This window comes from Ischnura elegans, chromosome 2 (assembly GCF_921293095.1).
Source record: "Ischnura elegans chromosome 2, ioIscEleg1.1, whole genome shotgun sequence".
Taxonomy (NCBI): Eukaryota; Metazoa; Arthropoda; class Insecta; order Odonata; family Coenagrionidae; genus Ischnura; species Ischnura elegans.
The window spans coordinates 13972744-13988521 of record NC_060247.1 but is presented as its reverse complement, the minus strand read 5'-3'; the positions used below and the strand labels follow the sequence as shown (position 1 = coordinate 13988521).

Here is a 15778-nt window from a genome sequence, read left to right as displayed (position 1 = left end):
TCTCGTTTCATTGATTTTTTGTGACTATCGGTTTATCTCCGAACATACTTGCTGTTCTCGACCGTTTCATTACTCTCTTGAGGTCTTCGCATTCCCGCTCTCTGCGATTACAACATCTCTCGGCCTCCCACCTTGGTCCTTTCCCGAATCCTCCTTTGCCCGAATCGCCAATTTGTGATGCGGATCTCCCACAATTCTCTCACTCGTTCGACTGAAATCCTGAACAATGCTTCCCGTCGCAAATCCTCTCCCCTTTTCTCGTATTTATTAACAGAGGCATCCTTCCCTTCTCGTGGTCAACCATCCTTCCGATCTTCCGACTCACCTTCCCTTCCTCCTCAACCTTCCCCGCCTCCCTCCTTGTGCTCACGGTTGCGACACATAATTACCCCCTCCGCTCTCGCCCAACCTCTTCCCTCACTCGCAACAACCGCAGAGGTAAAGTAATCTCCGCGGCTTCCAGTGTTTCCCCCTCCCCGCCCTCATCCTCCGTCATCCGTCTCCGCCTCGGCCGGGGGACCCTCGCCATGAGATCCACGCGAACCACATTCCAAATCATTTTCCGTCCACTAAATTAAACGCGCGCCGTGCGTGTTCGGAACAGCTCTCCTGCAGTCGGCCGTCCACGTGTACCGCCCGTGTTCCTTCATCTGTTACCGCTACAAATTAGCAGCGACCTCCTCGATCCTTACCCGTTTCTGCTTACTCGGAAAGGATTGCATTAATTAGTCGCGTCTCTTGCGTATGGTGCAGAGGGGCGCTGAAAAAAAGAGTGTCTTTCCCAGCGGGAGATCCACGATCGATCCCAATGGGAGGAGGTGACGCGGGGTTTTCACTGGCAGATAAATATGTAAACACGCGGAGAAATGCCAAACGACTGAAATTCCGAGGTGAATTTGTGAACTGCATCGTTCAAATATGCAGCCACCAGTAGCTCGTGCTTGGAAAATGGGTGTTGATAATATCATAGCCACACTTTGTTAATAATTGCAATGAACAAATATAAAATGAATAGTTGAATATTCACGAAAATTTTCTTTAAATCTGTGTCATTTCTACGAATAATTTTTATAACAAAGGTAATAAGGGGTTTTGATTTATTCATATAAAAGCAGGATGTAGAATGATGGCAATCGAAGGCAGGGGCGCCGACTTAGAAAAAATATTGGGGGGGCCCGAACCAGAGATCTTACCCCGGGAAATTTTAAAAGCATCAAGTTTTAAGTTTTTTAAGCATTTTAGAAGAGCTATATGATCAACATTAGAACCCTGATAACTTTAATCTCGATATCTGGACACTCCGGGGAAAATCGACAAGCCTGACACATTTTTTTTCACACCCATAACAAATTTTTGAGGGGGCTCGGGCCCCCTCAAGCCCCATGGAGTCGGCGCCTATGAATTCGAAGGGCTTGAAGTAAGAATCTCACCACCTGCTCATCATATGGAAAAAAGCGAAAGCAATGGTCTGCCCAACGTCATTCACCCCGTGGTAACGGTATTTAAAACAAATTGATTGTTTGAGGCGTAACTTTGTGAAAGCGATTCATTATTAAAATTAAAAAGAAGAACTTTGTGCTTTCACATGAATATTTATTCACAAATTTACGACCATGGTTTCAAAGTTAGACGTCAACACCTTTTCTCAAGTAGTTTCCATTTGTGACTCCGACTTTCTTTGCTATAGGAATCCTGAGAAGGAGGAGGATAAGAAAGCATTGGACGTGAAAGGAAAATTATTTGATCCTGTTCCTCTCGAATAGTCTGCAGTTTTAGCAAAATAAAATGTGTCAAGCCTCAAGTGTATTCATCGCTCTCTTAGTGCTTTATTCTCATTCCCTGGTCAATCCAATGTTTCCACTTTTCTTTCTCCATTGGGAGAAAACTTCATGTTCGTTTTTTTTATTACGCGGTTGGATTCTTTATATTTTCGCCTTAGCCCCTACCAACCCATTCCCAACTAACATTTCTTCCTTCCTTTCCTTAACTCACGAGCACCCCTAAGAGCCTTTGTTCTCTGGAGCCTTTACCTCCTTGGTGGGGAGAAAATTCCTTTTTCTTTCCATTGATGATTATTTTTCCCATCTTCAAAGACAACCTCTCCTTTGTGCGCGGTTGTTCGGGCCCGAGTTGGCCATTTACCCTTTGCAGGCATTCCGGGATCGCTCTTTAGGATAATCAGGTTCCTCGGAGCCAACTATGAGACACATCATAAATTACTTGAGAGCCATGCTTTCGAGGAAGGAAATTAAAAGTACACAACTCCCAATCTCTTTTAACTCTCGATTCTTTGTAGTTTTTGTTCATCCTAAAAAGTATTCGACAATAGGAGACCGTTAAAGTCCTGAAATCGGGTCCTTGAGGCCATTAGTTAGAATGAAATGCGTATGATATACGGCCTGCAGTCTTGTGAGCTTCAGAGGGACATAAAGCTACAAATGGAGTTTCAGTCTGAGTGCTGTGAAATTTTCAATTCGACCGATCTTTTTTGGATCGTGGGGCGCGCTTGAAATAAGGATCATGGCTTGTGACGTTCGAAAAATGCTTTCGTGAACTGGTCCAAAGAAGTCTCGGGGAAACGAATATAAACATTGGCTCTCTCGTGACCAGAAAGTCGTCTCTTTTAGTGCAAGTTGGGGCTTAAAAGGTGAAAAAGAAGCGTAAAAATGTTTACGACCCGTGAGATTTTTTTGGTGTCCTTTTTTTTTCTCCCATTTGAGCAGCTAAAAAAGAGGAGGAGGAGGTAGGAGGAGCCGCTCGTCCGAGACCTCGGCGAAGAAAAAGGGTAACGCGATACTCACACGCTCTTAAAAAAGCATCCGTTTACTCTTCTGCCCGCCTGGGCGCAAATAATGTGGAGAGAGAAGAAAATGAAGGAAAAGGAAGAATAGGAATGAATAGTGAAGGGATACGCTCATCCTTCTTCGGCCGACTCGGCATTCTCCTTCCATTTTTTTTACTCTTATATTATTTTTATTTTCTTTTAAATTCACTCGCGGGCAATTCACGCCATTCCCCCGTCCCATATACTATTCGTCCTTTAGAAAAGATATATTTTTACGTAGTTATCAAAACAGAACCTAGGAAATCAACCACCGTTACTACTGGCTTCATCTTCGTTCCGTTCTGTTTTTATTCTCAAACGCCCGTGCCTCCTCAGACAGAATCAATCTGTCCTTTTCTGCCGAAATCTTCTAATTTCTCGAATGTCAAATCGGAATCATCCTCGTCCATATCCGAAGGAAACACGCCTGCCCATGCCACAAGTATTATCGGTGGACGTTCGTCAGTAGAGAATTCTGCATGTAAGCGACTTATTTCCAACCGCTTACCTCTCATTGGAGTTCTACCTCGTTCTGATCAACGTTCTCTAACATGTGTCGTTTAATGCATTTTTGTTAAAAGAAGATTTGTTCATTTGGATGGGGAAACAAATTCCTATCTGGCAGAGAAATAACTGTATTTCCAAAAGTACGAGTTTTTGACGGTGATCCTGAGTTAGTTGCCGTTTTTCAGGGCTCATTGGGTGAGCTTGGCTGGTTGCTGTTTAGAGCGCATGACCAAAGACCTATGGATCCTGGGCTACAATGCTGAGGGAAGCCTAGATTGACCGCCTCCGAAACAAAAATGTTCGCTGCGGCGAGTGACCCAGAGGTGCTAAGAAACTAAAACCTGAGGCGAGCATTGAAACCCCAACGGCAGAATTATTATGGGGAATATATAAGGCTCAGGCCAGAAATCCCTCTTGTTTTCATTAATTCCGAGAGAGGAGTCAGTTCCTCCTTTTCCGTCTTCCCTGCTCAGCAGACAAATGGCCGTGGTCCTCCCCACGTGCTCCACCTCGCCTTGGGAGTGGCCCCCTTGACCCTTGACGTCTCCTCCCTCCTGTGACCCCACCTCTGCCCCCGCCTAACCCCATCCTCCTCCTCCTTCCCCCCCCCCCACCTCCTCTCCACCGAAGGCCATGTCCCAAGGCACAACACTCTCTCTCTAAGGAGATTTCCTCTTCGGCAAAGCTCATAATTTCTCCCACGTACCTCTCATCCTCGATTTACCACGTTGGGTGGTACGCAACGGGAATACAATTTTTTCCACGAGTTAAAGTTTCTTTTCCTACTTTATGTTAATCAAATTTTAACTATGTGAATCGACTCCGACAAAAACATAACGTACATCGTGGTAACATACGAGTATGGACACCATCCTGGCTGGACTTAATGCGGTTTGTAGAGTTTTTTTCGTCACTAATTCAAATTACAATCGAAAATAAATATTGATATCGACTGTACCAGAATTTTGACATTCTACAGCTTCCTGCGCTCAGCAGTTCTGAATTCTGTTAGGCTGTTGCAGAGCTAAACCTGATAGGATGTAAAATTAAAAATACCGAATTACATCTTCCGTTCTTCCTTTGTCGTCGTTCTCACCAAGAGTCGCGGAAGCATAAATCCGTGGAAACTCTGTAATTCAAAAAATTCCCTCCCAAATTAATCAGTGCGAGGTCTTCCAGCAACCTCTTGAAAACATTAGTAAAATTAGATGGAAATGAAGATAAAATAAAGATAGAATAAGGAGACTTCATGATATAATTAATCGCTTATTAGAAGGTGCAAGAGAGCATAATGCAGTTTGGTGGAGGGAAAATAGCATGCAGTGAGAGAAAATTTTTTGCTATTTTCGGTACCAATCGAAGAAAAGCGGACTTTTGCGAAAGATGTAGATGCTACACTTTTTACGCTTCCCTTTTTAAATAGAAAATGCTAAAACTATGGATGTTTTATGTACCGTAACTCTTTACCTAACGTGTTCTGGAAAAAACGCTTTAGTGCCAGATTTATCTTGTAATTGGTCGCAATGCAGTCTATAAGGAACTTTGTTTTGATTATTAAAATTACCCATAGTTTCATGCACACCTAACTGAACCGGTAGAATTTTTATACTTAGCCTACAGGTGTAGTTCCGAGGCTTTGATTTAGGTGAGCATGCGAATGTTCTCGACGCCGAGGAAGCTCTTCGAATAAACGTTTCCTGATGGAAACTGGATTTGGAGAGTAGGCTCTAGAATATGAAGAGGGTTGTTAAGAATTCGCGTCGTTATTCCCTGCAAGTCAGCGTCATTCCTTCGATCCCCTCCCCTTCCATCCTCCCCCTTCCACACTGCATAGCAGCGAGGCCCACGCTCAATCACCCCTCTTGTCTCTCTCTCTCTCTCTGATTCTTCATTTTCCTACCACCCTTGCTAGCTCCCCCACAATGTGAAAAAGCTGCATACAATTCCTATAGAGAATGCATGCAAATGGATGGATGAGTGCCAAGGACCCGCATCTAAATGTATTCGTTTCTACGTGTATACAACTCTATCATTATGAATAAATATTCTAACTCCTATTGTGCGTTTAGATCTTTGTATAGTTTATGGTTTTTGTGTAATACTTCTTGCCATTCGTTTACAATGTGCACAATAAAAAAATATCATTCAAACATTAATTTATATGGGTTTTTGCACGTTACTCACGATCGGGACTTGCCGTGAGGATAGTATGGACTTTTGGGCTTAAACGGGTTAAATCTGTGCAGTTCGCATGAACTGAATTCCAGGTTTAGTCTCAAACTGAAGCCGGAAGAAGCCAACATTTTGGAGGGAATGGAAGTAAGTGGCTGGGGCCGAGATTTTTTTGGACTTGAAAGATTACATGATAAAATGCAAGGAAGAAGAAAATAAAACGACTTTTCTGTGGGCTATTCGCCACAAAGAAAAATGTACTTCAGAAATGACCCCCTACTTCCCGCTCAGATTATGAACACAGTCCATGCACTCAGCACTGCTACCAGTAGTGCTAAGCCGAATGATAATCAATCGATTCTCCATTTATTGTAAAAAAAAGGGAACTCCATTTGTGTTCTTTTAGGGAAACATTTAGTATTTTGTGAACAACTGAGTAACGCTAAAAGTGAGATTTATTTAGCTGAGGATTTATTGAAATGTCCCAAGGGAATCTCTGTAGTTTCGCTTCAATTTTACCATCACAACACTTAATTATCCGATTTTTTCATACGTCAGCGTTGGAAATATTCCTGTATATTACGTAAAAAGAAAACGTTTTCCTATCAGCTGTTAAACATTTGAAGGTAATTTGCCGTATAATTGTGTATTTAGCTCTAGATGTCGTTTTCGGTACCCACGGGACGAATGGTGCCTCAACTTTTAGGAGTATCGAGTTTCCCAATGCACGAGACGATAGATTTTTGTTTAAATTATCGTTTCCCACTTCAGTCTATAAATACTCTTTCGTACTGCACCCCACCCTCATTATCAGTCAAAAATCAAATTACCGCCACTCGCATGGGTGCCTATATGTTTTTTAAGTTACCGACGCTTTATTTTTCGAATGAGTCTTTCCGAAAACGTGAACCCCAGGCTTTATTTGTAGCACTCATTCTGGTATTTTTCTCAGAATCGGGAGGGGGTCATTTCTGAAGTAAATTTCTGTTTGTGGTGAGTAGCCTACAGAAAAGTCGTTTTATTTCCAACCTCCCACGGCCCATCACGAGGGAAGCTGTTTTAAGACCTCCGAAATATGTTCTTAACGGTCGACTTGGTGATGTTAATTTATTTCGCCGTATTTCCTTTTTTGATACCTACTTAAAAAAATGCGGTGTCAGTTGTCTTTTAACGACGGAGTAGCTACTTAAAACCGGGCTATTAACATTTTGTGACACCTATCACGTGTGGTTTTTGCTTTTATGCTCGGAGTTTAAGGGACAATATCTTCTCTGTTATCAGAGTATTTACAATGCTCTGAAACTTTATTTGCGAGGTGGAAATATCGATCTCTCATCCACTCAGTAAATTAAACAAAAAATGCATAAATTGGTTGACGGCTTCATTCATTCAAGGCTACTCTAGTATACAATTGCCTATTAAAATGGATAATGTTTCATTTCGTGCCGAAATGTGGTATCATGGTGCATATCACGAGGAAAAAGTGAATACCTCTGAGCTTTCCATACCGTGTTATTTTGAAAAAGCCTTCTTAATAATTTCCTCGAACTGGACGAAATTTTTAAAAAATGGCAATTAAGCATGTAAGGTTATAACCAGTTCATAGGTTGTCTGTGAAAAGTTTTCAAGTTTTCTGGGAAACTCAAAGAGTGTAGTTGCTTTGATTGCCACTTTTCCCCGCACTTATTAACCCTTTCTAACCCAAAGATGCTTCTGGGAGAAATCAAATTTCAAGATTTCTCATTTTGAAAAGTTTGAAAATTTCCGCTCTATCATGATTTTCGTGGTATTTAAATATTTCGCCATTAAAATGTACGTCACAAAGTAATACGAAATTAGATATTTCCTAAATAGAGGTGAAAATTCAAACATATTTGGAGTTGCTTAGAAGCAACATTGGGTTATAAAGGGTTAATAATCCTGTGAGACCGTTATACGCAGGCCAATAGCGAGCCTATTGAAAAGAATGAATTCCCGGGTTTTACACCCGCCGGACGCCATCCCGCAAAACAGGTGGATTAAGAAGAGATGGGGCAAGTATTTCTCAAAACTGTGACCTGGGTATTTTTCCGGGTTGGAAGAGAGGAAAATTAACGGAGAGAGGGCACGTGTACCTTTGACGTGAGCTTGAATTACCTTTCGAGAACGTATCTGGCCAGTTTAAGACGGCCGTCCGCTTGAGGGAGGGAGGAGCACCGCCCACGACAGAACCAGCAAGACCCCTCGAAATCACCACCAGGGAGAGAGAGAGAGGAACAACTGGCTGATCCCCCACTTAATTTCCCCCACGTCAACGCGCCCCACTCAAATTGGCTGAAAAAGGGCCAACACCTCCAAATCAACGTTTCTCTCCATAATCTTCCCCCTCCCTCACCCATCCAACGCCCGCACGATGCCACTTGGAGAATTGCAGCATCCTCCTGTTTTTTCATTACTTACCAGGAGGGATGGACGGATCCAGGAGTGTTTTTCGATTCTGGATTCAGATCGGATCCTTGATTTTCGAAGCCGGATCTTTCGGAATCGGATATTTTAGGATCCAAATGCATTTTCAAATTCCTGTCGCTGAGATTCCCCCGATGATTGTTCAATCTCTTGGGAAGAGTCACACTATGTGACAGTCGTATTTTGCCTTTTTTATTTTCCACGGCTGAAATTCTCCTACGTAACCTCCGCGAGAGCTTTCAAACAAAACGGTTCATGAGTAGGACAAGAATCGCATGCGACGGCGCATTCGAAGATAGAATCGGAACTCTTTCCACCCTTATTGAAGCTATTTTTTAAAATTTCGGATCCAGATCCGATGTCTTCCGCGACTTTGGATCCGATGTATCCGATGAGGGGCAATATCCGCGGATATTTGGATCCGAGGTGTCCGATCCGACCATCTCTACTTACCAGTTATTTCTTTTATTTCATCCTGAGTTTAGGTCTACCGTTTTATAAATACACAAATTTTCTATTTTGCAGGCTTCCCCGTTCATTAACGGAATTAACTGAGCAAAATCATTACTACATCAAGAGTTTCCTCGCAGGCAAAACATAGAAAACCATGCGAAGACACTAAAAATACTTCCAAAACAGTGAAAATAGAGTAGATATGGATAGCACATTTATTACCTCAAAAATGTCATGAATACATCAATCCTCAGTTATTTTTTTATATCATAAATATGAATTATACATAAAACCCATTATTCACTGCATGTTAATAAAAATGGGGTCAATGGAAACTAAATGTATCAATACAATTAAATTCCCATTTTATTCATATTTACAAGCATAAAAATTAAGAAATTGGAAATTTTGCTTTTCCAAACGTCGTTTTCAGAGTACAAAATGTGCTTATTTAAACATTTTTGGCTATTACTTCAGTAAGAAAGAGAAACGGATTGTTTTTATCCGTACAATTTTAAACCTGCGAGGAGTGGACTTGCTTGGTCTCGCTCGGCACCGAAGCTGAGTTAGCACACTGTTGCATTGGAAACCTCTTAACCATAAATCAAAACTGCCTGTGCCATTTCAAGCAGATCCCCGTATCATGATTATGATGTATACACAACGGAGAGTATGCCAAGTCCGACTGGCTTTCGGAAGTCTTTCTCTCCAATGACCGCAAAAATTACGGAAAAAATAAAGTCTCTCCATCCGTGACCACCTTCACTAATTCACCTGTGTAATCACGCCCTATAATTTATAGATATTTTCCGCTGTGCGGAATATGTGTAGGTCGTAAAATAGCTATGTGACTCAAAGATTTTTCGTTTCCGAGATCATAATGGAGCTGTTTGGGACAAATTTTAAGAAGACAGATAATTGAAACGTAAATTATACCACCGCTATCTTTTATTTTTATGGGTTTTCATCCGACCTTTTCCGCTGATCATTAGAGAGTCTCCAATAACGTACATCCAACCGGTGTAATCACAAGTTTTTTCATGAGTCCGAGAGGTTCCAAACACATTCAACGAATTTTCAATTCATGGTTTCGGAACTTATGTAGGTACGTTGGTCCTGGGTACATTGTTAGCTTTAAAGTGATATTTTAATATTACATTATCTCATACTACTGAAATCAATGAAAGTTGCTTTCACGCATATATTTGGAAAGGAATATTTTTTTTGTTTTATGCACTACAACATTTTTTCAGGCTGAGAGAATACTTTATTTTCATGAAATAACATTGTGCAATAAACTGAACGATTTCCGACGTTGCTTCTTGGAATTGCAATGTTATTCATAATAATTTATTAATTGTAATTTGTTGAGTCCATGCTTTACTTCTATTTCTTCATTCCAAAACGCTATCTTTGCAAAATATTAAGTAAGGGGTTGAGAAGCCGAGGAGTGCAAGTGATTTTTTTTCTAAACAGAGTTAGGTACAGATATTAGGTAAAGAAAACAAACGAGTTCAACTAGATATTTAGTAGTGTATTTGAATTTCCGCTCAATTTATGCAAAGACCAGAGACTCACTTGTATCTCTTGGCCACCAAGTTTTTAAATACTTTTTTTTACCAATGTCTGTACTCAAATCTGTTTAGAAAAAAAATCACTTGTACCCCTTGGTTTCTCACCCCCTCGAATGATTGTTGAGGGGGTGAGAAACCAAGGGGTACTCTTTCACTGATTGCATGACTACAATTTAAGGATCACTACAAATTCCAAATCGTCTGTGGAATTCAGCGGATAGTAAGAGCATTCGGGAGGAGGCATATTTACTTCGCGTAGAGTTTTTTTTACCTCATTCATGCGAAAACCTCCATTTGCGGAAATAATTCAAGAAGCGACATTTCACGCCTTTGAGGTGCGAATCGCCCACGTGAATGTTTCGAGGCCTCTCTCTAAAGAATCCTCATGCTCCCGTCGATGCGATTTCCTTCACGATGGGCGAATTAACTCGAATCCTTTGTAAGCTTCTCCGGCTGGACGAAATCGTGAAATGCTATCAGGGATCAAATGCCTTCCCCCAAAATGGCACCCGTCTCCCCCGCTTTCCGTCTCAATCCTCCGTCCCCCAACCATATAATAAACTGCTGCTCAATGGCACCCCTTCACTGCCAAAATAAAATGGCAACAGATTACTCTTGCCTCGCCCCCTTTTCCTTCGTCCGAGAGCTCAGCAAACACCCCAAAGTCTCATCTCGCCTGCCTCCCTGATGACCTCTTCTCCTCCCCCCTCCCTCGTCTCCCCCTCCCCCGCTGGCCACAGCTTATTGGTCGCCGCTGCCGCAATGCCATGCCAAGCAAAATCACTATTCCCCATAACTATAGCTCTCACCCTAGCGTTCCTCCGCCACTCCTATCAGTCGGCTACGTTTTCTCTCCGTTTAGGTTTTCCAGCGAATGAACGGTTCCGACACTGTCGAAATCGCACCAAGAGTCGAGAAGGAATAATCCAATGCAAAAGGATTAAGGTATAATTAGATGGTCGCATCTCAGTGACTCGTATAATTTTTCGATCATAGTGAACCCGCTTCCTTTTTCCACCATTTCCATGGCTAATATCAAAAGACTAAACCAGAATGAGGAGGTACCCATAATTTGTATGGTATATTAAAGTACTAGTTTCATTTTTTAGCTAATTTTATGCTGTGTTGTCAGAGTTAACGAAATACTTTTCTCGCACATTCTTGCTCATTTTGTACGTTTTTACACTTTCGCTTCTGTCTGTAAGATACACATAATTTCAGTAAGACCTTCAACTTCTTTACCTTCAGCGCCCGACAAATATAGCCTGCATTTTGCCATCCTGTTAAACAAAACGATTTGTTCAGCGTCCGAATTCGGTATACGCTCATTGGAGGTGCGCTACCGATAGAGCTTGCTCGCTTGGTGTAGCTTTTGGGATGCATAAGAGGAGTATGGATGAGGTGGCCTCATCCGCACCATGTATCTTCCTTGGGTGGCCTTCTTTCTCTGCAGCACGCCTCCTCTTCTTCTGCCGCGGCCCTTTCTAAGTCGGGGCGGGACGAGGACGCGTGACCCCTTACACAAAACGCCCATTTAGGGACGCTTTACTAAATCTGAATAGGGTGCCATCACTCCCGCCAATTTCGCGCCCGCCCACCCGCTCCGTGGCTCCACCACCCGCGCTCCTCACGCCTTCCGGCTGCAGCAGCGGTCGTCTCCACCCACTCGCCCGTTGAAGTCTCCGCGCGCTGCACCCCATGTCGGCCGTTGAAGTCTCTCGAAGCGGCGACGCCCCTGCCCGCCTCGCCAGGCGTGGGTTCGACCGCGTAGATAAGCACAAACGCATTCTAACGTTTTTTTATTTCCTTTCGCTTCAACAGTGTTGCCTGTGTGGTGGGGGCCCTGCATGACTTGTAATTATAATTAGCCTCTTCATTATAATTAGCCTTTCTGTCGCCTTTTCAATTTAGACTATATTGCATCAATATTCTCCTTATTTATGCCTTCTGTTTGTCACCTAACTAGATGAATAGCGAGTTATTTAGATGTTATCCTTCTTATAACACCAGAAAGCTATTTCCGCCGAAGAACGTAAATCAAAATAGTTCCTAGTGTCCCGCAATGGGAATAATCATTATTTTGGAAATTGCTTCACATAATTATTTTATTTAGCACACGACCATGCTTTCTGTTTATAAAGATCCCAAATCATTGATAAAACATTGATATTTTATTAGTATTTGGTGAAGACTCATGTGTTTCTTCGAAAAGTTGTGCGATGTGATTTATGCATCTATTCAGTCCCGCGAAGTTTTAATTCTGTATATTTACCAAGGTATGGTATGACGCCAAATAAAAAAATGAAGAGCCCCATATATTCTGATTTTTTGCCGGTTTCGGGAAAGCACTAGGTTCACCAATGCGTCGCATAGTCACCCAGCGCGGGCGCAAGTAAATATCCTCTTGAGTTTCACTCCCTCCGCCCATACGTCCAACCCTACTCATTATAATTTCCACTGTTTCAACCCGCTATTCTTGACCGATTGCCCTAAATCCCCATTCCTCCACTCTGCACACTTCACCATCCAACTCCGCGTCCTTCCTTCACGTACCAATTGAACACACACTCAGCTGTTATCCCCACTTACATGTCCCTCGACGTAAAAACTTCTTTCCATTCGCAACCCACGCGCGAATTACTTTATGGGTATTTCTCAGTCGTACGACATCCAAGAAAACGACCGCTTTCTGCCGTAATTTCGCAATAAAATCGGCTTAACTGCCGAATTAAAACGCTTATAATGCTCGAAATGGTGAGTACTGCGCCTATGCATTTATGTGAACACCCACCCTGCCAATAAAACGATCTTGCTGTTTGTAGTTTTTCCACTTGCAAGAGACGATATGGCCCAGAGTCCAAACCTCCTAGGGGAGTATATTTTCCAAAAAAATCCATTATTTAACCGACAGTGTATGCCTTGAGAATTTATTGGCGCGATCAGTGAGTTACATATGTCAGGCGTAAGGGAATAAACTTTAGTATTGCAGAAATCGCTCCCGGCAGTAAGCAGGAGTGGCGATTTTATTCTTATTTGATAAACGGCCTGGCTAGCGGCCTGCGAAAGACCTTCGGGCCATTGTGAATTCGTATTTTTTTGCATTTCTGTATATTTTATGCCCTGAATTTGTAGAGCCATCGCAACTGCTGTGCTGATAGCGTCGATTGCGACATTACGCGTTATTTACGGTATTCGCCCGTCATTATTTCACATTAATTCTTATCGCCGCTTTGGTCGCTGGGCAGGGATAGAAGGCTGAAGTCATTACTTATATCATTTCACGAATGTGGCGATGCATTTTATGCGTTTAATTTCCGCGTCCCAATAGACAGAATGGAATCCTTGTACTCTGACGACCTTTCAATTGGAGCTCTTTTAAGACTTGGCCGTTCACCATTTGTGGAGGCCTTCGCGTCTTACGATATTTACTGCTCTCTACGGTAATAGTAAATGGCCAGTGAAGCTGATCTATCTACAGTGATAAAGTAAATTGGGGACAATCCTTTATAGTGAGTACTGATAGGTGAGGGGATGCAGAAATTGTGAGAGGGGAGGAAGTTAAGAAAGGGGGGAAGGAGAATAGCATCATGGGATTTGAGGAGAAAATGGAAGGTTTTATGTGTTGTAAACGAAAGATGGCATTTGAATGTGGGATGGAGTGAATTTCAAAATGCTACCATAGCTCTTCCGGTATGAAAGAAGTGAATCGTGTAGATCTGACAGCTTGGTTTCTCTGTTCTTTTTCAGATGCGTCGTCACCATCGCCGCCGCCGCCGCCTGGGAGTCCAGAGGACACAAAAGACTTCCTCCGCCTCGCAGGCCACCAGCTTAGCACCAGGCACCCCTCCCACCACCGAAACCACCACCACAACAACAACAACAACAACAACTCGAGCACGACGAACAACAAGCACCTTCCGCACCAGAATAACCACCCCGCGCACCACCACTCCACGCGCCACCGGAACCAGCAGCAGCACCACCAAGCGCCGCCACCTGGGGATTCGCTGGCGCACTGCTTGGAGAGCCTCAAAACCGGACCACCCACCACCCTGCTCTCGCTCCGCAGGATAAAAGAGGCGTCCATGTGAGTATCAATCCACATCACCTTTTGCCCTGCGTGTCGATTTTGTTTCTTTTTTGTCTCAGTTCAATCTGTTACTTCCCTCATGGCATCCATCCTTCGGTTCTGAATCCCCCTCATCATTATCACGTACACGCGGATCATGGACGCCATAACTTAGATTTTGGTTTTTTCGTGCGACATTTCTACTAAATGAAACTGAAAATACCCCTCATGAATCGCCAAAATGATAATGATTTGGTAATTTACTAGACAAATGAACTAAAATTATGTACTCAAATTTTTAGTAATATTCATGTAAATACCTAATGATTACCGATTATGTATTACTTGCATCAATGCAGCGGACATCTTGGTCCCCTTTCTCAGTCTGAAAATCACATTTTAGGGCTCTTCAACGGTACTTGCTCTTTCAAAAGCAAACGAGTGCTAAGTATATAGACCACGCGACAGAAAAGAGTTAGGACTAGTTTAAGTCATAGTTTCCGATACTGGTGAAGTTGTTGGCCTTTTCTAAAGATGCCAGATTCCTTGGGTGAAAATAAAAAGATCAGGGAACCAGAAAAGGTCAATATTTCTCTCTCATCGAGTTGATTTACTTTTAAACCACAAAATGTTTCAATCAAAAAATTTCAATTGAAATTGAGCTTAAATTGGGTATTTCCCCCATGGAATAAATTAGCGTTGAATCTTGGCGCGCCTAGCTTCTGCGTCTTCTGAGGTGTCGAAAATGATAAGGACCTCATCAAAGATATTCAAAGTGCTAATGCGCTCATGCTGATATTAACATTCCATTGATTATTATACAGTATATTATTTGCCGATTTAATTTGAATTATATCGCATAGCGTTATTGGATTTAATAATTCCATAGCATTATAGTAAATTACCATTCTCGGCATAATCATGAAAACAAGCATGAGTCGCATTATATATTCAAATATTTCAATGATTTCACCTGAATCAAACCCTCGAGGGCCCGTGAATTATTTTTAAATTATTATTCAAATCTGGTCCTAATTTTTTAGAGAGACTAATCATGCATTTATCACATTCCACGTCATAAATTTCGAATATAAGTGGCCATCATTTTCGTTAATTTTATGTTGACAGCTGATTTGTCGTATTTTTTAACTATATTTTACAGGATGGCCGTTTCCTCGTCTATTTTGAATTAATTAGCGTTAAGGCCGACTTTTATGTTTACTCCAGTCTTCGTACTTGTCTGCAGCCTGAATCTATATAAATATGTTTTAGAATAGTAGGGATTCATTAAATCTAAGCTTGCACACTAGTAGCTCTACTAGAGATAAATGTTGTAAATGAACAAATTATCTCTGTGACGTAGGAATAGAAGAAACAAAAACTTGGCTATTCCCGCATGGTAAATTTAATGTGGAAATAGCCAAGTTTTAATTTCTTCTATTCCTACGATGAAGGATTTCCACACAGTTACGCCCGCTACTATTAATTAATTACATCTCTGTGACATTTGATAAGATAACGTTTTAATTTGATTTGCCTCACTTGCAGGCTGTATGGTGTTTTATAGGCACGGTATCTATAAACGTATCATTTCATCAATTCTCTTTATCTTAGCTCAGTGCATATTTTAGTTTATTTGAAAAAAATAAACACTTTAACTTGATTTTCCTACGGATATAATTTTGATGGTTAACTGCTGAAAATCACCACCATTGTGGACCATATATTCATTAT

The 15778-nt window shown here is 41.9% G+C and overlaps 1 protein-coding gene across 3 annotated transcripts in view; it reads left to right on the top strand.

The window, feature by feature from the left end:
- The window catches only part of LOC124153420 (Krueppel-like factor 8), an 892525-nt gene that overhangs the window by 864547 nt on the left and 12200 nt on the right, over window positions 1–15778 (top strand). For all 3 annotated transcript variants that reach the window (XM_046526561.1, XM_046526562.1, XM_046526560.1), the window contains one exon: window positions 13723–14062. In XM_046526561.1, the coding sequence (XP_046382517.1) occupies window positions 13723–14062 (340 nt within the window). The remainder of the gene's footprint in view (window positions 1–13722; window positions 14063–15778) is intronic.